We start from the raw sequence: 22,896 nt of genomic DNA on the forward strand, positions 1-22,896 counted from the left end.
AAGGCTGGTGATCAGAAATCTGGGAGAGTATGAGCCTCTCAAAGACAACATGGAGGGGGCACCCTGGAGAGATGTCCAGGAGGTGTCAGCCTACGTGTGTGGGAATGTCTTACTCCGAGCATTAAAGCAAAGGGAGAAACCGGTGACCCCTGACTTCGATATCTTTGAGGTGCACGTGGAGCAGGGGGATGTGGGGATGCTGGCCTGCCGTGTTCCTGAGCTGCACAAGGGGTTTTTCATCAGCATGGGGTCTACTTTAATTGGCCGCCCCCTGGGTGAGTGCATGGCTACCTTGGAGAACATGGGCACCCTGATGGGACCTCAGGGGAAAGGGATGGCGAACAAGGACAGGATTGGGGCAAAGGGGAGGAAATACATTCCTAGACGGACAATTTGGAGATATTTAATAAGCCAGGGAGTGAATGAAGGAGAGCTAGATAGTCAGCCCACAGGAGTTTTACTTGCCAAAATGAAGAAAATCCTTCAGGAAAAGGGGATGAAGCAAGAGGAGATTTGGGAAAAACTGAAGCAGATGAATCTATCGGCTCCTCCCCCTGTTCCAAAGAAAAAGCTATACCCACCCTCAGGGGACCCCAAAGATTAGGAGTCCCAACCCCTGGTGTCACTGGAATTAACTTCCATTGCACTGACCTGATGTGCAGGGGGAAGGGGCTGCGTGGAGGTATGAAGTCTGTTGAAGGGGGGTTGGAGGAGTTGCTTTCTTAATTGCTATGTGATAAGAGACAGCATTATTAGATTATCAGGGTCCTCTGCTCCTGGCTAAATCAGTCAGGATATTGGGAGTAGGAAGGGGTAAAAGAAAGGGAAAAGAAGTAGAAGCTTAATTGTGGGTAGGGTAGGATAAACTGAATGGGTGGATTATTCTGGTAAAAGCAGGTGCAAGCATTTTAGGAATGAATCTCCTGGTTTAGTTCAAGGTAGATTTATCCAAGGGAAAATTGTTCTGCTACTGCCTCAGAAAGAGAAGTGATCGCAGGAGTTCTGAAGGCAGTGAAGTGCTGATCTAAAAGTAAAAGAGTAATAAGTGTAGTAAATGAAGAGCATGATGTGGTTCCAGCCAAAGACCTGCCTCTTCCTATCCCAGTACCCATATGGCACAGAAATCCCTATTTTCACAATTTCTGTGGAAGTCCAGGGACGTGGAGTACATGGGTGTTGGAAACCCCTTGCAGCCCTGGAGTTTGGACTAGATGGTTTTAAAGGTCACTTTCAACCCAAATCATTCTGTGAATTGTAAGGCTGTGTTGGGTAATGGCTTTGGCTCCTGGGAGTGGGCACCACTTGAACAGTTGCAAATTGATTACATGGACCCCTTCAAGAGGCTGAAGGAGAGTTTGTGTCAGTTCACATTTTTTGCCATTAACAGAACAGCAAGCTGGACAGAGGCAATGGCAGTGTGTGACTACTGCCTACATCATACATTGGTGTCTATGTGAAGTATTGAATGGATGTGGTCCTCCAATCTTAATGGGTTCAGATAAAGGAAACCACCTGACAGATGCACCAGACCAGAAGTTCCTGGAGGGCGTAGGGGTACATCAGTAAACTCACATCTCCTACCATCCACAGTCCTGCAGGGTGCTGGAGAGAGCTAATAGGTTCAACACACAGCTGAGGAGCAGCACGCTGATATAAAGCAATATGAAAATCCACCCCCACTGGGAAATGTGGTCCTGTCCATACCACAGGTACAAGGGGGAAGGCCCAAAGAAAACTTAAGAGCTGATTGTGTTTTGTGGGTTGGGAAACACAGAAATAATTGGAGACAAAGAAGAGAGGGTTTCATGGATAGATGAGGCTCACTGCCAGGAAATCAAAGAGAATGTTTCTGTCTAAGGTGAAGCAAGATTGGTCTTCAGGAAATGGCTGTGAAATCAATCACAGGTGTGAACCGTGGAGTGCCTCACTGAGAACAGTTGTCTTCAAGATGCTTATTGTTGTTTTAAAACAGCATCAGGAATGTTGTTAAAGCACTTCAGATGCTGTTCATTGTGTTCAGCTGGCTTCTAGGTGTAAGAGCAATGGTTTGGATGGGAGCATCACCACTGCTGTTAATAATTTTATTTCCTTTGGGAAATATGTCAAAGGAATTTTAATGAGATCTGGATATGACCTCAGATGTTTGGTTTCCCAGTAATAAGCATTTGTTAGTTCTTCCAGAATTATCTGACTCCACGGGTAAGACGGCATGGACTGTACAAAAAGACTGAACTGATAGATTGGATCCTAGTGTGGGTCAGCCACAGAAGTTGCACATGATGCCAGTGGTACGTTTGAAAGCAGTGTGATGATGGGGATGCAGTTGTATCACCTGATATGCTCTTAATTGTTCAGGTGGTGCAGTTTTAGTTTTGGACACTGAGCACGTCTAGAACTAAAATCACACCATCCACAAGTATCCACAAACCCTACAGTATCCATATTAATCCTCTAAAATGGGGAAAGAGATGGAGAATTGATATGTGAGGCATGTAACTCTTCTAGAATACTCTGAAATGTGACATGAGTTGTGCATCTCTTATGATTGCAAAGTCTGCATCCTTGGAGATACTTAAAAGTATCTGCAGACAGTCCTGGGCAACCAACTCTAGGTGACCCTGCTTGAGCAGTGGGTTGGATCAGATAATCTCAAGAGGTCCCTTCCAACCTCAACTGTTCTGTGATTGTCTATGGAAATTGGCAGTAATTTTGAATCATAGACAAGGTAAATGGGTAACAAACTTGCTGTTTAATGCAATAGCAGTGATAACTACCAAATATGGCATGTGGTGTAAAAGCAACTGCCAAGTTAAAAATCCCAATCAAACAAAACAACAAACTGTAAGGGATTAAATTAAATATCTGTTGTACTCAAACTCAATTTTTAGTTATTAAAACAGCTTTTTCAGATGGATCATCTCTGTTCTTATGGATAGTACAACAAAAAGATCCCATATTACAAGGGAAGTGTCATCAACTGCTGGTGCAAATGGACAACTAAATGAACCATATGTACTCGTTCTGTACAGTCAGTTGTGGACTGCTTGAGGATGTTGCTGCTCATCAGTGGAGCACGTTAGCCTGGCATGGTGTTTGGTAACAGTACAGGCTGTGTTTGTGTTGCCTTACCTGTAATGGAAGAGTGGGAAGCTCACATGGACCTATGGCTCCACCAGGAGAAGACCAAAGACGTGATATTATATCCATTGCTGAGGGACTAATGATGTCTGTCTGGGAGCTGAGAGGCCTTGCTGGGAAGAGGTCAACGTGACAACACATGGAAGAGAGCCAAGAAAACAGAGAATAGACAAGAAGTTGCAAGCCTGAGACCACCTTGGCGGCGAGTAGGGAACTGTCAGAATTGGGGACTGAAATTGTGAACTGTACATTGCTGGCATGACATATCCATGGGTTGGTTTCCAAAAGTACTTCTACTCAGCACTTAATGCACTTAATCCTGTACTTGTTATTAGTTATGATAGAAGTCACATTGTTCTTTATTTTTATATACTTTGTTTCAAAAGGAAAGAGTGTGGGTAGGTGCCCAGTTGAACATGTTGCCTGTGTTGCTAACAGCTGTGGTGGCTTCCAGCCAGAAGGGATTGAGCTTTCTGAGCACCCAGAGTGGTCTGAATGTCCTTGGAGGAAGGCAGGCAGACCAGGGGGTGGCTTGTGAGCAAGAGGTCCTGCTGGAGCACACAGCCCCACAGAGCTGAGGCCCCAGCAGTGCTGGCAGAAGGGAGACAAACAAGTGCCTCTGCTGCTGTTCTCCAGTATGTAAACTGCCAGATAAGATCCTGCTGTGCTTGGTCAGCTTGCATAGGGATCAAGGCTAATTTGGGTAGTCTAGTAAAAGCAGGAGATGAAATAAACGAAAGGGGACAACCAGGAGTCTTGGGAAACCAGGCTGCCTGCATCTGGTATCCCTGCCAGTAACACCATATAAGGCTGGAACTGCCTGGGTAAAGGCATCAGAAATACCACAGTTAGGTATGGCTGTAGCAAAACCAGGACCAATGGGGAGGAGGTAACTGGGGGCAGTTTGTTTATTTGGGAAGGATTTGAGTGGAGGAGAGGAGGTAGCAAAGGTGGGCCGTGATGCTGAAGAAGAAAGGATGAGGTGTGAAGTCCAGTGAATAAGACCAGAGGGCTCCAGCTGATGGTAGAAGTGTGGACATCTATGGCCTGTAACAATGATGACCTGCAGATTCCAGGCCTGGGAGGCTGGAAGGTATCACCTAGGATAACTCACTGGACTCACTCACTCCATTAGGTCTATGGCCATATGTTGTGGCATGGAGGAATGAACCTGCACCTTGGGACTTAAAAAGCCTGCTATTGACTGTTGGCTGTGTGTGAGAATTATTAGATCTGAAATTGAGAGTTTGTAATTTCATAGCTGTGCCTTACAGTTTTCATAAATATGTAACTTGATCAGTGTATGGTACTTAGGTTATTTTTCTGTTTGTCTGTTTTCCTTCTAGTGTGTTCACCAGTCAATAAACAGCATGCCTCAGTTATGTCTTGGGTAACTGGTCTGAAGAGGAGAGCTGCACCTCAGCACAGTCACAGAGCTGTGGTCCATGGGGTCCAGCTGCCATGGGAGTGCTGCTTGACACGAGCCTTCCTCTAACAGGCCTGAGTGTCCCAGAGAGCACTTAATCCTGTACTAACAGGCCCAGAACCAGGTCTGACCATCACTTACCCAGGAACACCATTATTGGCCTGCCTGTGCACAGTCAGAGAGGCAGAAATCCATGTATGTAGTGGCCAAGCAGAAATTGCTGATAACCATGATAAACCATCAAGGCTGCTACGGGTTCCCCAAGTTCTCCCACTTTGCCCAACATTAAAGAGCAGCACCAACAGCCTGCCAGGGTGGTCATGGTAGATGTGGTCTTGGGTAAGATGCCCACAGCCTCCAGTTGCTTTAGAAGAGCAGCAGTCACTCAGTGCAACAAACAAAAATATGTTAAAATTTTTAGAAGAATGAGAGTAATGGTCTGCTGAGGTGTTGGGTCTTACATGATGGGCAAATTAAGTCTGTCCTTGAAATGGGGTAAATTAAACAATTCACAACAATTTAAGTAATTTTAAACCCATGATTCTTACAAGAGTAAAATGATGGTGTAATTACCAGTGTAATTCCTTCTTTTCCATGAAGTACCCTAGAATCAATATAATTATGGGAGATACTTTTTTTTTTTAAGGGAAGACTAAAATGGTATTACTGATTCATCAAGAATCTGCCTCTCAAGCATCAATACAATCACAAAAAGAAAAAAAGATAAATGAATGCATATCACAAGGCATACTTATTCAGGATGTTCCTGTTTTGTGTCATTTCAGTTAACAGCAGGTACCACATTGGTGGGTCAATACTAAACCTCTCCAAGTGTGCACACTTACCTTCTTCTCTAGAATAGCCTCAGAGTCCATTAGCTACTTCCATCTAAAACTGGACATACTGGGTAAACCATATGCAGTCAGTAGATGGCACCAAATCATTACTATTACCTGTACTTTACAGCTAAATGCAACAGTGTGTCTCAGCTCCAAAGAACTCGGGCTCTAATCATGAGGTGAGAGACAACAGGGGGATGGCAGCAGGGAGGTGGAGAGAAGATGCTCAGTGGCAGGTGGTGCACACCCAGAACCCTGCTGCACTCCCACAAAGGTGAAGCCCTGAGCAGTCTTGCCAGCCTTGCCCACACACAACTCCAGGGATGGAACAAACACTCCTGCTGGCCCTGGAGAAGGCAGATGTGCAGTTTAGTCACTGCAGAGACACATCACATTAATAACCACCACACTGTAATCAAGTACCACTCTTCATTACTTTGTTCAGTTTGTGAATCATCTCTGTAGCCTAAAGCAGGGACATCTTACCACTGAAAGAATGTCACTTAGCTGGGAGGAGACACAACCTATTGAAGCTGCAAGAAGTACATAATAGGTTTTTGATTTTTTTTTTAAAGTCTGATCCTTCCCACTTTCCCTCTTGCATCAGTCATGATACATCAGTACCAAGTATCTTGGATAAGGTGAGTGTTAAAGTGGCTGTTTATATCGTACCCCACCAAACTAACACCACTAAAGCTTTCCTGTGTAGTACTGCACAAACTGACAAAGCATCCAGCAAAAGCGTTTCCTCACTTTGCAGCACAGCCATCCCCAGCAGGGAGCTACCAAGGAGTCAGAGCCAGGCCAAGTGTCAGAACCCAAAGGACAAGATCTTGTGATGGAACAGTGCACAAATACTCCCACCTCCCCCCTTTTCCCAACAGGGACTGAGGGTAAAGGTAGCCCCACCTTTGCTGCTGCTGCCTCCTCAGAGTAGAGAGAGAAAGCAAGTGACAAGGGAAGGGATATTGAGACATCCCCCTGCCAGCTTCTTTGGACAGCTGCTTCTGCTAGTCCTGGTGTCTCATGTACAAACTGACACACAAGACCTGGTGCTGTGGGGACACGCACAGCTGGTGCATTTTTTCACCTGAACAGGCAGTAGACCATTTCAGCTTTGTATCTTCGGAGCTACTTTTGTCCTGTGTTTGATGTCTTCCATGTGCTTTTCCACAGCCAACTGCAAGGGCTCAGCACCACCCTGAAGTCTGTCCATCAGTCAGACCCTTCTGCAAATATTTAAAAGTTCACATATCTTACAATAATGTCAGTCTCAAAACACTCAAGTCTAAAATTAAAGTTTATTTCAGCTGTAAAAAGAAACAGGGAAATATGTACATAAGTATCTTAAGAGTTACACAAGTGATAATGTGCCGTTTCTTTTCCATGTGTAATTCCCACTGCCTGGCACTTGGAGATAACTTATTTCTCAATGCCTTTTAGATGTTTGACAATACACACAAAAATACAGCTTCCAGTGGAAATCCCAGAAATTGTAATCCACCTCAGAAGGTCAATTTTTAAATTTTGTTCAGTATTTGGTATAGAAAAGACACCTCAAACATGACCTGGGCCAGCAGTGTGCCTGTAAGGCTGGTGAGTGATACTCTGAAAGCAGGCAGCTGCCTTCCACCTGCACAGAGCTGGCAAACTGAGGCTGCCGGACCCAGCACTGCTCGAGAGCAGAGGTGCTGTGCGGCCTGTCGTCCATCAGTCCCAGGAACAGCATCTGACTGCAGGATTTAAAGTTGTTCTTTCCACCTGAATGGCTTACCCAATACTTCTTTGCAGACGCAGCTCCAAGTGCAACCAAAGGGAACTTTGCCTGATCAAGGAAAACGGGGCTGCACTTTGCTTTACATACAAGCAATCAAAGAAGTACGGACCACTGATCGACAAAGGGTACAATCAGGGGGCTATTTAGATGACACATTATCTGTATGGAATACAGCTTATCATATACTTTCAGTATGAATACAGGGTCTTTGTATTAATACTTTTTTTAAAAAATGGTCATATTGATTTACCTGGCTCAATTTGAAAGATTAAACTCTTTGCCACTCATTCAACATCTTTTGCACTTAAAGGGTCTTTAATTCCCATGTGGAGAACAGCACTTTAAGCACATGTGACTGTGCCTGATGTCAGGCCAATGTTGGAGCTCTTTACTGGACTGGGACTAAGGCCAACATCTTGCATGACTGAGCACTGGAGACATTAAAAGAAAAGCAATAACAACAAAATCAACTCACTGTGATTAATTCTGGACTCTGAATTTAAGTACTCACATTGAGCAGTCAAGTCTCCCTGCGTGTTCAGTAGGGGAGAGAAACTATTCTTTCTTCTCTTAACCCATTATATGTGGTAGGTAGGAAACTAGTTCCCCTACTTCAGCATTACACTCAGATGCCCCTCAGCAGGAGTTAATTAGTTCAAATAATGTTCTTCATAAAAATGTGTTAGTGAAATTAACCTGTACTAGCTCTAGCTAATCAGTGTTTGCTCTCAGTAAAAATACTGGTTAATAAGTAAAACAAATGCCTTCAACAGAAATGGTGGTTAAAATATTTTATTTTTTTATATAATAGAACATACTGCTGTTTACTTTAAATCACTTTAGAGTAAAGGCACACATTGTTAAAAATACTTCAAATTTACATCACATGTACAAATGCATAAAACAGATGTACATGTCACCAAAAAAATACAATATGGCTTCATAAGGTTGAGGCGGGGCTGGGACAATTCAACATATATTTAAATTTTACAGGATGCTGTCAACACTGAAAGGACTGACTAGAACAGAAGAGAATGGACCTAAAGCACTGATTATGTTATATAAATGGAACAACACATTGAATATACAACATCGAGAATTTGTGTATGGATTCATAGAATTGTTAGTTCTGCAAATTCATCACTTTCCAGTGCCACTGAGTAAACAGTGCATGCATATGATCTGCCAATTTGCAACAGTGGGAAGATAAATTGCAAATTCTCCATGCACAAACAGGTTCCTTGAAGAATCTGCTGATATGCTTTGTAAAGAAAAAAAAATGAAACAATAGACTAAAGGTACTGACTGGAAAGAATAACTGAATAACAAACAGACAACTCAGATGATAATCACTTCTGGCTAAAAAGCATAAAACATTACATCTGCAAGAATGCTCCATGACAATCATTTAGCATTAGTCCCACCCAAGTTTAAGGCTCCTATCTAAAATTTACCTTAGATTTGTTTTCCTTCTTGTAAAAGTACCTGAGCACAGATATCAAAGATCTCCAGAACTTTTAAAATATCTGCAGATACTTTAAAAATCTGTAGATAACTTAAAGCAAAAACATCAATATATTGAATTCTACCAGCTAAATATTCTCAAAAAAACAACCAACAGAACAACATTTTGGTAAGTCAGTAAAGCCAGGAGAAGAGTAAGCTTAAGCTTTTGCTTTCTTCTTTTAAAAATGTACATAAAATGTAATAGAATTATTCAAATAGGACTGCTTCATTATAAACAATACATTAAAATGTTTTTTAAAAACAGGAATGAAAATTCAGGCAGTCACTCTACTCTTCTATAAATTGTTTACAAATGCTGCTTTTCCTCTTGCGAAAAATGGCTGGTGGTTTCTTAAGCACTGATAGATAGAAAATAAAAGGACCTGCCCCCACTGTATTCTGTATTATCATTTACATTTTGTGTCCAAGAACCATGAATTGCATGAATTGCTGTCATTCTCATTTGCAAAGGTTTATTCCCCACACAACTGTAAGGCCCAGAAAAGCACCTAGCATCATCTTAAGAGCTCTGCAGGATCGAGTTAGATTCAGTAAGTGTAAAGATAAACATGCACTTTAATAATTTGCTGCACTGGAACTCATAAAATTTTCAAAGTGTCAAGGCAGAAAAGCATCAGGTTGCATGGACAGACCAGCTCCCAGCAAAGTCAATGCCATCACAGAGAGGAGCATCAGACCCTTAAGTTAATTTTAAAAGGTCAAAAAAGACAACACTGCACAGAAGATACAGGTACATACTTTCAGCAAACAAAAGACTGTACAGGACCATTTCCAACACATAGCTTTGGAAATACATCCCACTGAAAGTGGTCTGTTGATTTTATTGAGCCAACTGAAAACAACAAAGAAACACAAAACACATCACCTTTTCCTCCTCCTGCCTCACACACTGGTTCCCATCTTTCATTCCCAAAAGCAATTAATACAGATAAAAACCTCACTTTAAGCAACTGTATATGAGCCTGAGAAGCAAATGGGACTTCCATTCAAATACATCAGGTTAAAACTTTGATATGTCAATATTATCTGTATTGTTGAACTGGGACTAGCTGATCGCAGAGGGCACTTTACAATCACTGACAATCCTGTATAAAAAGAGGGTACAAAAAAATTCCTATAAAATATTAAATTAGAATTTAAAAAAAATAAAGAAAGAAATAGATTGATGATGGATGACTGTTCTGGATAATTAACAAAGAAAATAACAGCAGTCTGTAGTACCCATAATTCTATGTATAAATAGCAGGTAATACAAATCAAATGCTACAGCTAGTTTGAAAAACTAAATTGAACATTGCTTTCCTATTAAATAGATTCAAATATTCATCCACCGAGAAATTACATTGATAAATAAAATATTTTCATGTATCAAAAATGAGGGGCAGGTACTATCAATTCCAGACTTCTTACCCAAATATGAAAGGTCTGAGAAACAAAAGTAAATTGTACAGTAGTTCTAGCCTCTTAAATTTACAATACTGAATCCAGCAGGATGTGGCTAAATAATACAGTTTAAATAAGCTAATCTAAAGGAACAGAGTGTCCTGTAAACATCTGACACAAACCACATTGCATTCTGATGGGGTGGCTATTCCTTCTCTATGCAGAAGAAAGACAATTCAACTGATGATGGTAATGAGGGATGCAATCTAAAGGCAACGTTCCTGTTCTTCAATAAGGCTTGTAAAAAATTTGAGCAGTGTACGTATGACAGCCTGTACAACTCTGAAATTCCTGGAAAGCTCTTGAATTTAAAAAAAAAAGCCTAAATGTTTTACGTATAAAACACACATTGAGAAGATGTCCTTTTAAATTATGTGTAAAAGTGTCTGGCACCAGAAACAACCACTTGGTATTATTATACCTAAGAAAATAAAAGCAAAGAATCACTCAAGACAAGTGTCCCTGAACTTCGGCAGAGATGCAGCTGATTTAGGTTACTTGGTGTTGTTCTGTTCCTCTGGAAAAGAAGTCGTGAACACACACTCTTTAAGCTGCCTGTACTACATCATCAGTAATATATATATTATATATACAGTATGCATATATAATATATATATCTGCATACACATTTCTTTTAGCTCAATCTGGAATCATCTGGTTTCATGCAACACACTTACCAGGAATCAAAACTATTAATTAGGTCATAGCTGGTGTGACTTTAGTATCAAATCTTTTACTATATAGTGATTGACATTGCTCAGCATCAATCAGCTCTGACTGGAATCCTCATCTTCTTTCAGTCCAGTTCACGAGTTGCCTCTATCACCCTTTTTTCAGCCCCTTTCTTCACACAGTGCCTCCACTGGATGTTCAATGCTGAGGCACCTCTGTCAGCCTCTGAAGATAGCTCTGTGCTGCTGGCATTGAGAGAACAAACTGAACTGTCCTGTGACCTATTCGGTAGCAGCCGTATCCCAGCAGTCCAAAAACTGTTGCTTTTAAGACAAATTTGAAAATCTTACTTGAAGTTGATGGAGGAGGCACACTGAAACAAAAGATAAAAAACAATATTAATATTTGCATGGCTGGTAAGAGCAGGCATTTTCCAATCAAAAAAAGGATCTTTTCTCTCCCTTTCCCCCTTATAGTGCAGGAAATTTTCAGGTAACAGATGCATCATGCATTAACAGTGTATTCTTTCATGTTCAAGGGCTACCTACAAATTAAATAACAATAATAAAGCCTTTTCTATTTATGTATGATGCCACTCTTAATGGTTAGTCTCTCTAAATCATATTTTAGACACCTAAATACACCATCTAGGCAGGTCACTGTTTTTTCTGATTTTCACAGACTGAAGAGATGGGTGAGTTGGTTACATAAACACAGTAAACACATGTGATAAGGTAAAGTGTCAATATTTGAAAGGCTCTATTACCCTAAAGCACCACAGACCAATACTACCAGGTCATATTATAATACCTTCTGTATTTCTGAAGTCCTGACCTTTGTGGCTTTATAGGATACGCAGTCTGAACATTTTTGTTCTTCAATTCTGCCTTTTAAAAAGCACATACATCTATTTTAATAGGTATCCGGAGCAAGAGTTCACCAGATACATGGCTTAAATCAGCCCATATTTAGGTATACACATTAAAACAAGTCATTGCTTACATATACAGTTAAGAATAGGCTACAAGCAACTGTGACACTAAGCTTGCCAGAGCCAGCAGTGTCCTGACACAACAAAAGCTTTAAATCCAATAGTTTATATTTACCTAAGGTAGACTGGCAGCCTGGTTTTGTTTTCACCATCTTCTACAGCCCCAATTTGAATTCTCATTTTAAAAGACTGTAATGAGGACCAATTAATTTACTTTCTAGATAAGGACATTCTCATCTCTACTTCCCTCCATATTCAACTATTGACCTTTTTCCTTTGATATTTTTCTTTGCTGTAAGCACAGTGTGCAAGCACTGCAGAGCAAGTCAGTGAGCTGACAGGGTAGAGATGACAGCAGTGATGTTTCTTCAAGCCATGACGACCAACCAAAAAACCTCCAAAGAAACTAATTACTACTGGTTTTTAGCAAAAGAAGCAGTTACATCAACATGTAGGAAAGGACGACTGTTACCTCATTATTTCCTGGATCTTTAAGTCAGAATTCCAGTTCTTCTCAATTCCAGGTACATGACCCATGCCAACAACACCAACTACAACAGCTGGGATATACCTTCTAGGCTCATCTGAGACAGAGAGGTGGAGAAAAGGGAACATACTCATAAAAGAATTTCAAGCCAGAAATAAATAGCAATGCGTGAGAATACAAAATTCATTTTTCCAGGACACGGGGACTCTTATGACCAGATACTGAAACCCTGTTACATACTCATCTCACCTACTGCCTCTTTCACTGAAAGTCTGAAAAAATCAGCACAGTTTTTAGATTTTCAAGAATCACTTGTTTTGTAAACAGACATGGTTGGTGCTCATACTCCAGCCTCAGGGTGAAAGGCTCAGCAGATGCAAGGTAAATTAATTTCTTTCTTTCTCTGGGTAGGTCATGTTTCTTTACTGCTTATCAGGAACAGCCCTGGTCTTTGCTGTCTACTGAACAGAGAGCTTTCTCCACCACTATGGACACTGGCAGCTGGCACACACCCAAACTGTGACAACACTTGGGCTAACAATTTGAGAACAACGCTCAAGTCTGTGAAGTAGACCTGGCCTCAGCAACTGCAAAACCCAGACCATTGACATGCAGCAGTTGACCAGTCATCCTTAGACCACTGCAACATGTGCCAACTCTCACCCTCACCTCCCAGCTACCATCCAAATTTCACAACACCCAGTGGAGATCAAAATATTGTTCCTGCTCTACATGGTATCAACTGAAGAGATTAACATCCATTTTTAACTTTTTTAAGCACTGTATCTTATGTGACATGTGGCATTCATTAATAGAACATCCCAGATTTCCTGAGAACTGAACTTTGGACCAGTACACAGAGAACACCTTGCTGGTTATGATATCTGTTTTAAAACAATTACTTTCTGAAGCTCGAGGTAGTTCTATCTGCTTTGCTGCTTGCTTCAGCATGTATGTCAAGTAAATATCTCGTTCTGAGACAATCGTTCGATGAAGATCAGGGAATTCTCCAATCATTTCTGCCATCATCTGCTCCAGTAAATCCTTCTGTTTGCATTTCTCCACATCATCTTTACTGAAAGAAAGGTAAGTTTTCTCAGTATCTGTTATGTTTTTAGAGGCCAACACAGACAAATCAATGAATAAAAACAATTGGGCATTATACACATTATTTACCTAAACACATGTTCTACAGTTCTCCTACCTCCGTTATCCTTTCCAAAAGGGAAACAATCTCCATAAACCTGTAAAACTGGATACCTAACAATGCCTCTACAGTGAGGCAAAGGGAAAGAAGAAAGGTCACTTGCCTTTAGCCAGTTCAACTGGATTTTTCCCCTTCCCACTTTAAAAGCTGACAACTCAACTCAGCAAGACCACTAGGGCTTCAAAAGCAACACTTATGGTGCCCACTTTCAGTCTGTGTTAAAAGCTTAGAAGAGCCAACACAGAGCACTTCTGAGGAAGCAGATCACTGAACACACAGAGGCTCTACTTAAGGAACAAAAAAAGCACACCATAAGGGACAGTCTGAGGGGATGGAAAGATATGTGCAGATTCCTAGTGTCAATCACAGGTCTTCAGCAAAGAAGTCAAAGTTTTAACTCAATTCCCAGAACAGAATAGAAAATGGGCAGGAAATGAAAAGTAAGAACTGCAGGAGTAAATGTAAGGAGCTTTTCTAATTTTTGTAGGTGCTGTAAACCCTTCTGCTTGCACCCACAGCTGTGGTACAGCCATAGCTTGCAGCAACAGAATTATCTGGTTTTGTATGTCTACTGAAGAATTATGTCAAACACACTTCCTTTAGTTTCCAAGATGAAAAGGACATTACAAATGTCAACAGAGGAACTGAAAGCAGAAATGCACTGCTAGCTTCCAACAGATCACAGAAACATCATGTTGAATTATTACTCCATTTTCCACAGAATCTCGTGTGCATGGCTGGCACAGTATTCCTCCCCCCACCGCATGCTCCCCAATGATTTCCCAATTATAAAAACCTTTCCTTTTCAACCTCTATCCACATGTTATGTTTAAAAATCAATTGTATGACAACAACTGAGATGTTACGGCCAAGTTTCAGTGGGAAGCTGGCATGTATATACCATAATTATCTTAGTATTGCAGTTGAAAACCAAAATGTTCTTAGGATGGATGAAGAATGGGAGAAAATGCACAGGAATATACCCTCTGATGTCCCCCAAAAGCTTGGAATGAGTCTCATGCTGGTATTAGACCAGTAGTAGTAAGAAAGTGAAAAGTAGTAAGAAAACTTACTTCGTGCATGAACTATAGTTAATGGCTTGAAAGAAAGTCAAACTCATTTTACAGATTAATGTAACAGCAAGTATTTACTGGAAATCACAATTAAGTAAATGATAAAACTGCAAAACAGGTCTGACTGACACGAATACAGTTTGAACCCTGGCCCAACTTTAAAAGCCTGTAAAAAAATGCCATATATCACTGCATGAGCTGTGCAGAGTTCCAGTCACAGGGTATGAGAGAGGCACTGAGATTCAGGGACCAAGAATTTTAAGAAGTTTTTTGTAAGTTCACCAGGAACTCTCCAGCACCAAATCTTTCGCTTCATCGGGAAGTAAGGCATCAAACAACAATTAAAGAAAGAGCTGGAACAAGATCAGGAAAGAAGCTTTCTTTTCAAAAATACCTGTTATTGCAGGGTAGTTTGTACATTTATCCTTCTTGCTAACTTCAAATTTTATTGCATCAGGCTGTGTACCCTTATACTAAAGTCAAACTGAGGAACTGAACAATTCACCCTGACAAACATATGGGATGCTTATTCATACCTGATTGGGTCAGACAAGAAGCAAAGGCCCCAACCAAGCTTGACTTTTTGCCAGAAGGAAAGTGCAGCAATTGCTCTCTTAAATGTAACAGGGATGGGTCGGTCACCAAGATGGAATTTACAGAAGGGTACTTTACTGGCCTGAAAGAGAAGATATAAATCACTAGTCAACATTTCATACTGCAGCACAGTATATCCTTATTAATGGAATGTTAACGTTTTATTGTGTCATACAAGGTACCTTGAAAAAGAGCAAGTAGTGTCATACTTCAACATAAAAAAATATTTTGGCTTTGAAGTAAATAAAATTTACAAAATACTACTTCATAAAGGAATAAATCAGCTACACAATATAGTAGGTATTACAGTTAAAACACTAAGTTGTAATGCCACACTCTTTAGGTTAGTTTTACTGAAGCAGAAAGCTTCTGCTTACCACTACATAAGGTGAGCAATGGGGCTTGATATCTATCTGGGTCTGAATAAAGTTAAGGTGAAACAACTGCAATCATTTCACTTTTACCTAGGATTTGTCAGGATCATTAATTTTTCAGTTTGTCACGGTAAAATATATTCAAGAAGGAGGTTATGAAACAAGAACTGATACCACGAGATAACGTGAGGCGACACTTGGCTGTAGCTCATACTGACAAATTTTAGTGCAGCACAGACTTTCTAGAAAATTATTTCCTATGCACAGTTGTTTAAAAATTTCAAGCAATCACTTTAGAATAGGACAGAGCTATTTTTTTCTTCTTTCCCACTTAAAATGTTGCATTCTGGTCTAGAATGTTCAGGAAAATACACCTGGAAAAAGTTTTCTTTTTATTAAGAATAAATACACTAAATTATTCCAGATTCTTTATCAGCAATGTTATCTCAGATTTTCCTATTAATACATAATTTCCCTAAAAACAGCAAGATGCATTCTGCAATGAGGATATGTACATGGAAAATAGTGTCCCAGTGCTCCCAGACAAAAAAAGAAAAAGATTAGCGTGATACATAGCTACATTTAATTCCATGTATCACAGATGACAGTAGTACAAAAGGGAAAGTTAGAAGACCAGATAGGAGTAACAAACCAGTCAGATATTTCACTTCCCCAATCCTTCTGGATTAATGTGTTAGATCTCATTAATACTTTAGAGCTGGTTTTCACAGTCTGAAATCCTGACACCACCAACAGTGGGACCACGATCAATACTCAGAATTCAAAAACAATTACTTTAAAGGAACTAAATTATTATTGAAAACAAGTGCCATCAGAAATATCATCGAGAAAAACCCTTATTGTTTGAAGCCTTTTTGGAGTTGCTTTCATACCACTTACGGTTACAAACTTTTGTGCCTTTGAGTACACTTTGAAGCTGAAAATGATTCTTACTATTTCATTGGCTTCAGCAGAGCTATGGCCAGAGTGCTCTTTTGAGTTAGTGACAAAATGATTTTATTTAGTTCAACTCTGAGAGCAAAAGGCCAGTAATCTGACCTCAGAAAAGCCATTTCAAGTTCACACCTCTTTGAAAGCCTCCCTGAATTCTCCTCCTGGGGCCATTCCCAGCTGTTCTGTGATGTGAGCAGAAACCTTCAGAAGCAGCATTTGCATCAATCCAGACATGACTCCATTCTGGCAGAAGAGGAAGAAAAACAAAAAAAATAAATCAATAAACTGTGTGGATTTCTAAGAATGCACTATTCACAGTAATGAAAAAAAATCATTATTTTTATGAAGAAGCAGCACTGAAGCTATCTTTGGAGCCAATTCACTGATCAATACAGTTCATATTTCAGTTTTTATCAGTTTACCTCACTGTGCAGCCAAAGTATTCTCACCTTCAACAAAAACGTATGGCAGAGTTAAGAAAAGAAAGGAGGACAGCCAGACTTAATTCAGTCTATATTTACTCTGCCTGCTTGAAGAAACTATCTGAATAACTTTTCTGGATACAAAAAAATAAAGGGATCACAAGAGTATATTCCATTGAATGCACAGTGAACACCACGTCATACAGATAGTGAAGTGAATATCCAGTGGGCTAATCACAGACACATCCATAATCCTGGAAAACACTAGACTGAGGACTGGTTAGGTTAACAGATGCAGAAACAGAGAATCTAGCATTGTACAAGAAATTGCAGTTCATGACTGGCATATAAGACCTTAGAAGAGACCTCACAGTTCTGAGTATCACTAACTCCCACAAGCAGATTGAAGGTTCTCTACTACTTTTTTGAACAGAGACTTAAAATCAAAACTATTATTTTTAAAAAGAAAAAGAATTCTCCTGTGTATACTTATGCAAAATTTTTCTTCCCTGACCTTTTACAAAAAGAATGAAAAAACATCCATTCAGAGATGTCCCTTCTGTCCAGCTCTGGGTGTCCTCAACTCAATCCTAAAACTCAGTGGATGAGTCCCAAAATGCAACCTGCACCTTGGTTACACACCTCCTCCAATTTGGCATCAGCCCATAATGCTACCAAAAGGGGCACTGCCCCTTCTCTCACCGAAGGTTTATTTCCTGCGACATCACCAGCTTCACGCAACTGAAGATGAGGCTGCACAGGACAGCCTGAGTTAATGCAGCTGCTGGAATTTATCAGAGAAAGGTCTTGGTCTTCATTCCTTGCTCAAATGACCCACCCCGTGCCAGATTTAATGCTTGTGTGACCTCTCGAAAGGCTGTAGGCAGTTTCTGCAGTTAAATGGACTCAAGTCACTGAGGACCAGAACTGGAAAAGAGAGGGGCTATTTTCAAAGACAACTGATTATCTGCTTTATCATACTACAAACTAACAACCATGGCAGAAAGTCAGGTGCTGGGCTCCTGGGGGGAGCTGAGGAAGAAAGAAGGCAGTGAGAAAAAGTGTTTTCAGTATCCCTGAGATCAAGCTAAAAGTGCCTGGGGAACAAGGGTTTTCAGAAGTTCAGAGAAGATGTCCACAAAAAAAAAAAAAAGGATAATGCAGCCTGAGGTTATTTACTGGCTGATCTCCCCTTCAGGATTGGTGCACCTGAAGTTGCATTTTTACATTGTGACAGAAGATTCATCCTACTGGCTAACAGAGGGATGCATCTATGAAGTGTGTCTGAGTTGTCTGTGCTCTTAACCTGCATGAAACTCAGTGCCTGCTGTATTTGTTTAGCATCAAGGAGATAAAAGGTGACAAGCAGCCATATGTAGCAGCAACCAGCAATAACTGGCCAGCCAGATACTGCTGCGGGATAAAGAGCAAAATGTACAAAAAAATTATGAGAACAAAACAGTAAAGGAGGTTGTTATCAATACCAGATTATTCAGTGTCAGATAAAGGAAAGTTGAACACAAAAGAAAATTAAATCCTCAGTGGATGGCAATAATTTTGTAGGTGAGATGCAATAGCCATAAACACAAAGCAATGCACAAGTATACAGAAATTTAAGTGCACAGGCAGAGGGATGCAAAGCTATTAGCACACAGGAAAGAGAAAGCAAAACACCAGTTTTATCAGCCCAAAGTTCAACAGCAGTCAGAAAACAAGAAGAGTAAGAGGGATTATCAGGAAAGGAACATTATGGAAACATGAATGTGCTGCTGTACAACCCTGGGCAGACTCCTGTCTTGAAAGCAAGATACTTCAACTAGAAAATGTGCAGAGAAAGACAAAACATATGAGAAGAGATTAAACACATTAAATACTCATGAGGCTTGCGAAAAGATGACTGAGGAAGAAACACTGCTGGACACCATGACTAGCATGGAGACAGTGAAAAGGACAGGAAGAGGGAGGAATATCCAGGCAAAGTACAGCTGCAGGTTTCAAGGCCTTTCCCCACACATCTGCTACTGGCAGCTGCCAGGGGGCTTCTGAAGAACATAAATCTTCCACTGGACTCAGCACAGGAACACTTATACTATGTATGGGAATGTAGCCTATGGAGGGGGCCTTGGAGGTACTCTCTGACCACATAAGTCACAGATCCAGCACCAACTGCAAAAACAAACCACCTATAATTTCATCCACAATTCTTTTAAAACCCCTAATTTCCATGGAAGAAGCCATAACAGCCTGGACACCCTGAGCCTGGAACTTGTTTTCCTACTGCTGCAAGTGCAATGGAGGTTAGACTTTAAAACACAGGTGAAGGTAGTAAGTGAATAGCAGTCTGCTCCTGTCCATATGGATGTTCCCATCACCTACCAATTCATATTATATCCATTTTATTTAACAGGACAATACTGTGGGTTACCTAAACATGGAGGTCTATATAACAAAGTGCAAAACAAGCTTTTTTCACTAGCCAGAAGCATTATGAAAACCAACATTACAATATATTGCTCCACAAGGTAACTTCAAACAAAAAGAAAAGGTTAAGCTAAGATTCTTCTGTCACTAGCTCACTTTCTCTTCTGCCCCAGAACAAGGTTTCTCAACTCCTCCTCTGTGCCAGGACTAGCAACCTTAAACCACAGGGAGATGATGCAGCTGAAAAACAAGCCCTGTTCAGACTAACACAGGGCCACTGTACGGACACAGAAGGGATAGCGGAACCAGGAAGCCCGGGAGAAGATAAGACAAAACCTGTCTTACCAGTTAGGTTCAAGCCAAGTGTTACTGTGCAACTTCAAGTTATCCACATTTGAGCCAAATACCAGTTTGCACGGTGTTGCTTTCCTTAATGGAAAGCAGATGGGTAGTTCTCTGCAAACAACTGTAACGGTTTTGAAATTCAAGGAGGGGTTAAAGGAAATCTGGTTTTAACCAGCAGCAATAACTTGATAAACTGTGGATGCCAATGATCCATTGCAAGTATGTTTCTTTCATGTTAACATTCTGCTCAGTTTCCATCTTCAGGTAAGAGCAGTGAAATGCAATTTTGCTGCTTCATATTTATGTAAGTGATTACAAAAAGACAGTTTGTTTAGTTTTTTTTCCTAATTCCCTAACTCAGGATGAAAGTTGCAGCTGTTTTGACTTTCAGTGCAGCTTTTGGGCCTGAATGAATGCACATTTCAACGTGAGGAGGCAACTAAAGCATAACTAAGCAACTTACCAACTGTTCTGATTCTTATGAGAGACAAACAAAGTCTTTCAAATGAGACAGTTGGACTGTTCTTCCTGGTTTTCCCTATTATAACCCATGCTGCTAGTGAATCAAAGGGAAAAGGTTGGGGTTTTTTTTTTAATTGAGACTATCAATAGAGAAATATGTTCTTTAAAAGGCCCAATGTCCAATTTCTATTATTTGCATTAACCCTGGTGACAAAGGAAACTAAGATTGAGCTGTAACAATAGGAAGGATCCTTGTATTGTCGTCTGGCTTTGAAGCCAACAGAGTCTGTATTTCCTACTGTCTGCACACAAGATCACTTCAAGAACTGGTAGGAAGAGGTGATTACAAAGCTGCCAGCATGAATTTACATCACAGAGAAAAAAAAAAGTCTGGTGTTTTATTTTCATTGTCCTTTTCTTCTTAACAGAGAAGCACAGTAAGAATTGTTGCATTTAGCTTTGACATTAAAAAAAACAACTTCTGTGCCTGTTTACAAGGTCAGAAGATCCTCAGCTATGCTGCTATGGTGGTTGTGAACATGCATTTTTTGGCTACATGCATCAGAATAATCCATCTTACCTAAAATAACAGATGGATGCAGCAATTCATGCAATATGCAAGTGTTTTACAATGTTCTTTCCTTTGATACGGCATAAATAAAGAAAACAGGAACGATGCATTATTGCCTAACTCTGAGTCAGAAAGCCTGCTCTGAAACACCGTGTGCACACACATAACCAGCCCCAAGCCACTGTAAGTGCTTCTGCAGATTATATTTCTATTGGGAGTGCAGTCCTGGAAATTCCCCAATTACACCAATAAAACAGTTCCAATATACAATTACCACACATCCAAAATAACAATCTATGAATTTCTTCAACCAACCGGACTCAAGTGTCCTGTCATTTTTAAGTCAACTTTGTGGTGTTTCATTGAGCCTAACTTAAAATTAATTTAAATACAAGCTAAGTGAGTGAAAGTGAAAAAACACAGGACAACACTTGTTCTGCAAATACATGCCAGACATGTCAATGTCAAGCTGTCAGGGTAGTTACAATTTGAATGGAATCCCACACTTTTCAGTCCAGATTTTTCAAAAACCTCCCTCAGGATCTACTGTCAATTAGAAACTACTCAAAAGACAAGTGGATAGGAATTAAAGAGCAACACACTAGGATGAAGAAGGAATGCAGCTAAACAAACAATACCAAAATTAAGTGCTCCTTAAATAGCTGTGATATAGATACAGACTGCAGGAATAATAATTGCAAAGTTAAACTTGTGTCCTGCAAATGGAGCAGCTGTTAAACACAGTAGGATCCCTGCCAAGGTCAACAACTGCCCAAATGATCCTATGAAACAACCTGCCAAAATGATGTTGGGAAACAAAGTCCTTGATGCTTGGAAAAAAGAAAATACCCAAACCTAACTTTGCCACTGTAACAGTATTCTCACTTAGGTCCACAATATTAGGTTCCCAGCTGGTGGGAACAGTGGTTTTGGTTGCAACTTGACAAACTGCTCGTAACATAAACCTTTATTTTTCACTGTAGGAATCATACCTGCTTTATAGCTTGTTGAAGTTTTTCCAAATTTATTTCTTTGGCTTCTTTTAGTAATGTCTTTTCATCCATCTTTAACATAGAAACTCTGTACTGGCATAGTTCCACCACAACTACATCAGGCTGCACTTCTTGTATTGTCTGAAAAAAAAGAATTTATTTACACTGCTTTAGAAAGGAATAAACAGAAATGCAGCCAATATCAATATAAAGAGAAAAGGGACTTAAAAAGCACATTCCAACAATCATTTTCAATTAAAAAACCAGTGGAATAGTAAATAAGACTTCTCCAAATATCTATGTATTGAGAAAAATATTAAGGAAGCAAACTGCCTTAGTTCCTGGATGCTGTGGGACAGGAAGATGAAGAACACATTGTGCTGGGGAGGGGAGCAGGAAAAAAACACTTGATGTTAAACTTTTCACATTCACAAAATTAATTTGACCATACTCTGTGATTATTTGCAATCTGAGTAAGAACCATGGTTGATGATTCTGGCACAAGATTCCTCCCCCTCTAGCTCCTGGATAATAAAGCCACTCTAAACTGCAGATTTCACATGAGGTACAGTATGAAATTGTTCCTACTTGCACCATTCTTGAGACTGGATCCAAGTTTGGGACAGCATGGTTTTACAGCCAAGTATTATACAGGCAACGTAAGTTTCACTAGTGAGATTTCAACTTGCAACACTGACACTGTATTGGCATTTTTTTTTTAAGGACAAATAAAAATATTTGAGATGGGAGAGCAATGTATTGCATCAAAAATTATTATTATACATGTCTGCCTCTCATCCCACAGTGCTGGTAGCCTTTCAACTAGAAAAAACAGAGCCTGAAGGTTACAGTACATAACCAAGTCAGAGAGCTAGACTTTATTCTACTCAATGCTAAGTTGACAACATTATAAACATACTGCTGAAGGGCTCACACTTAGCATTTACCTTTACTACATCCTTTTTGCTGCTGTCACTGAAGTGAGCTGTTCCAACCACATACACTTTAGAACCATCCTCAGTGTCAAGCTCAGTCACAGTGCTTGGTAAAGCAGGCTTTTTCTGCCTCTTCTTCAACTTCATCTCCAGGAGAATTTTAAATGCATCTGCATCAGCTATAAGTGTAAAGAAAAACAAAAGAAAAGCCCACATGATATAAAGTGCAGGTAAGTAAAACAGAAA

The 22,896-nt window shown here is 40.2% G+C and overlaps 1 protein-coding gene across 4 annotated transcripts in view; it reads right to left on the reverse strand.

Annotated features, from left to right (window-relative positions):
* Window positions 1-7,956: 7,956 nt before the first annotated feature.
* The window catches only part of TRABD (TraB domain containing), a 32,181-nt gene continuing 17,241 nt past the window's right edge, over window positions 7,957-22,896 (reverse strand). For all 4 annotated transcript variants that reach the window (XM_027639736.1, XM_027639735.1, XM_027639738.1 and 1 more), the window contains 7 exons: window positions 22,663-22,829; window positions 21,716-21,856; window positions 16,635-16,745; window positions 15,117-15,256; window positions 13,203-13,375; window positions 12,286-12,397; window positions 7,957-11,195 (listed from right to left, as the gene is read on the reverse strand). In XM_027639736.1, the coding sequence (XP_027495537.1) occupies window positions 11,021-11,195; window positions 12,286-12,397; window positions 13,203-13,375; window positions 15,117-15,256; window positions 16,635-16,745; window positions 21,716-21,856; window positions 22,663-22,829 (1,019 nt within the window). In that variant the 3' untranslated portion in view covers window positions 7,957-11,020. The remainder of the gene's footprint in view (window positions 11,196-12,285; window positions 12,398-13,202; window positions 13,376-15,116; window positions 15,257-16,634; window positions 16,746-21,715; window positions 21,857-22,662; window positions 22,830-22,896) is intronic.

This window comes from Corapipo altera, unplaced genomic scaffold, assembly GCF_003945725.1.
Source record: "Corapipo altera isolate COAL_440 unplaced genomic scaffold, ASM394572v1 1b, whole genome shotgun sequence".
Classification (NCBI taxonomy): Eukaryota; Metazoa; Chordata; class Aves; order Passeriformes; family Pipridae; genus Corapipo; species Corapipo altera.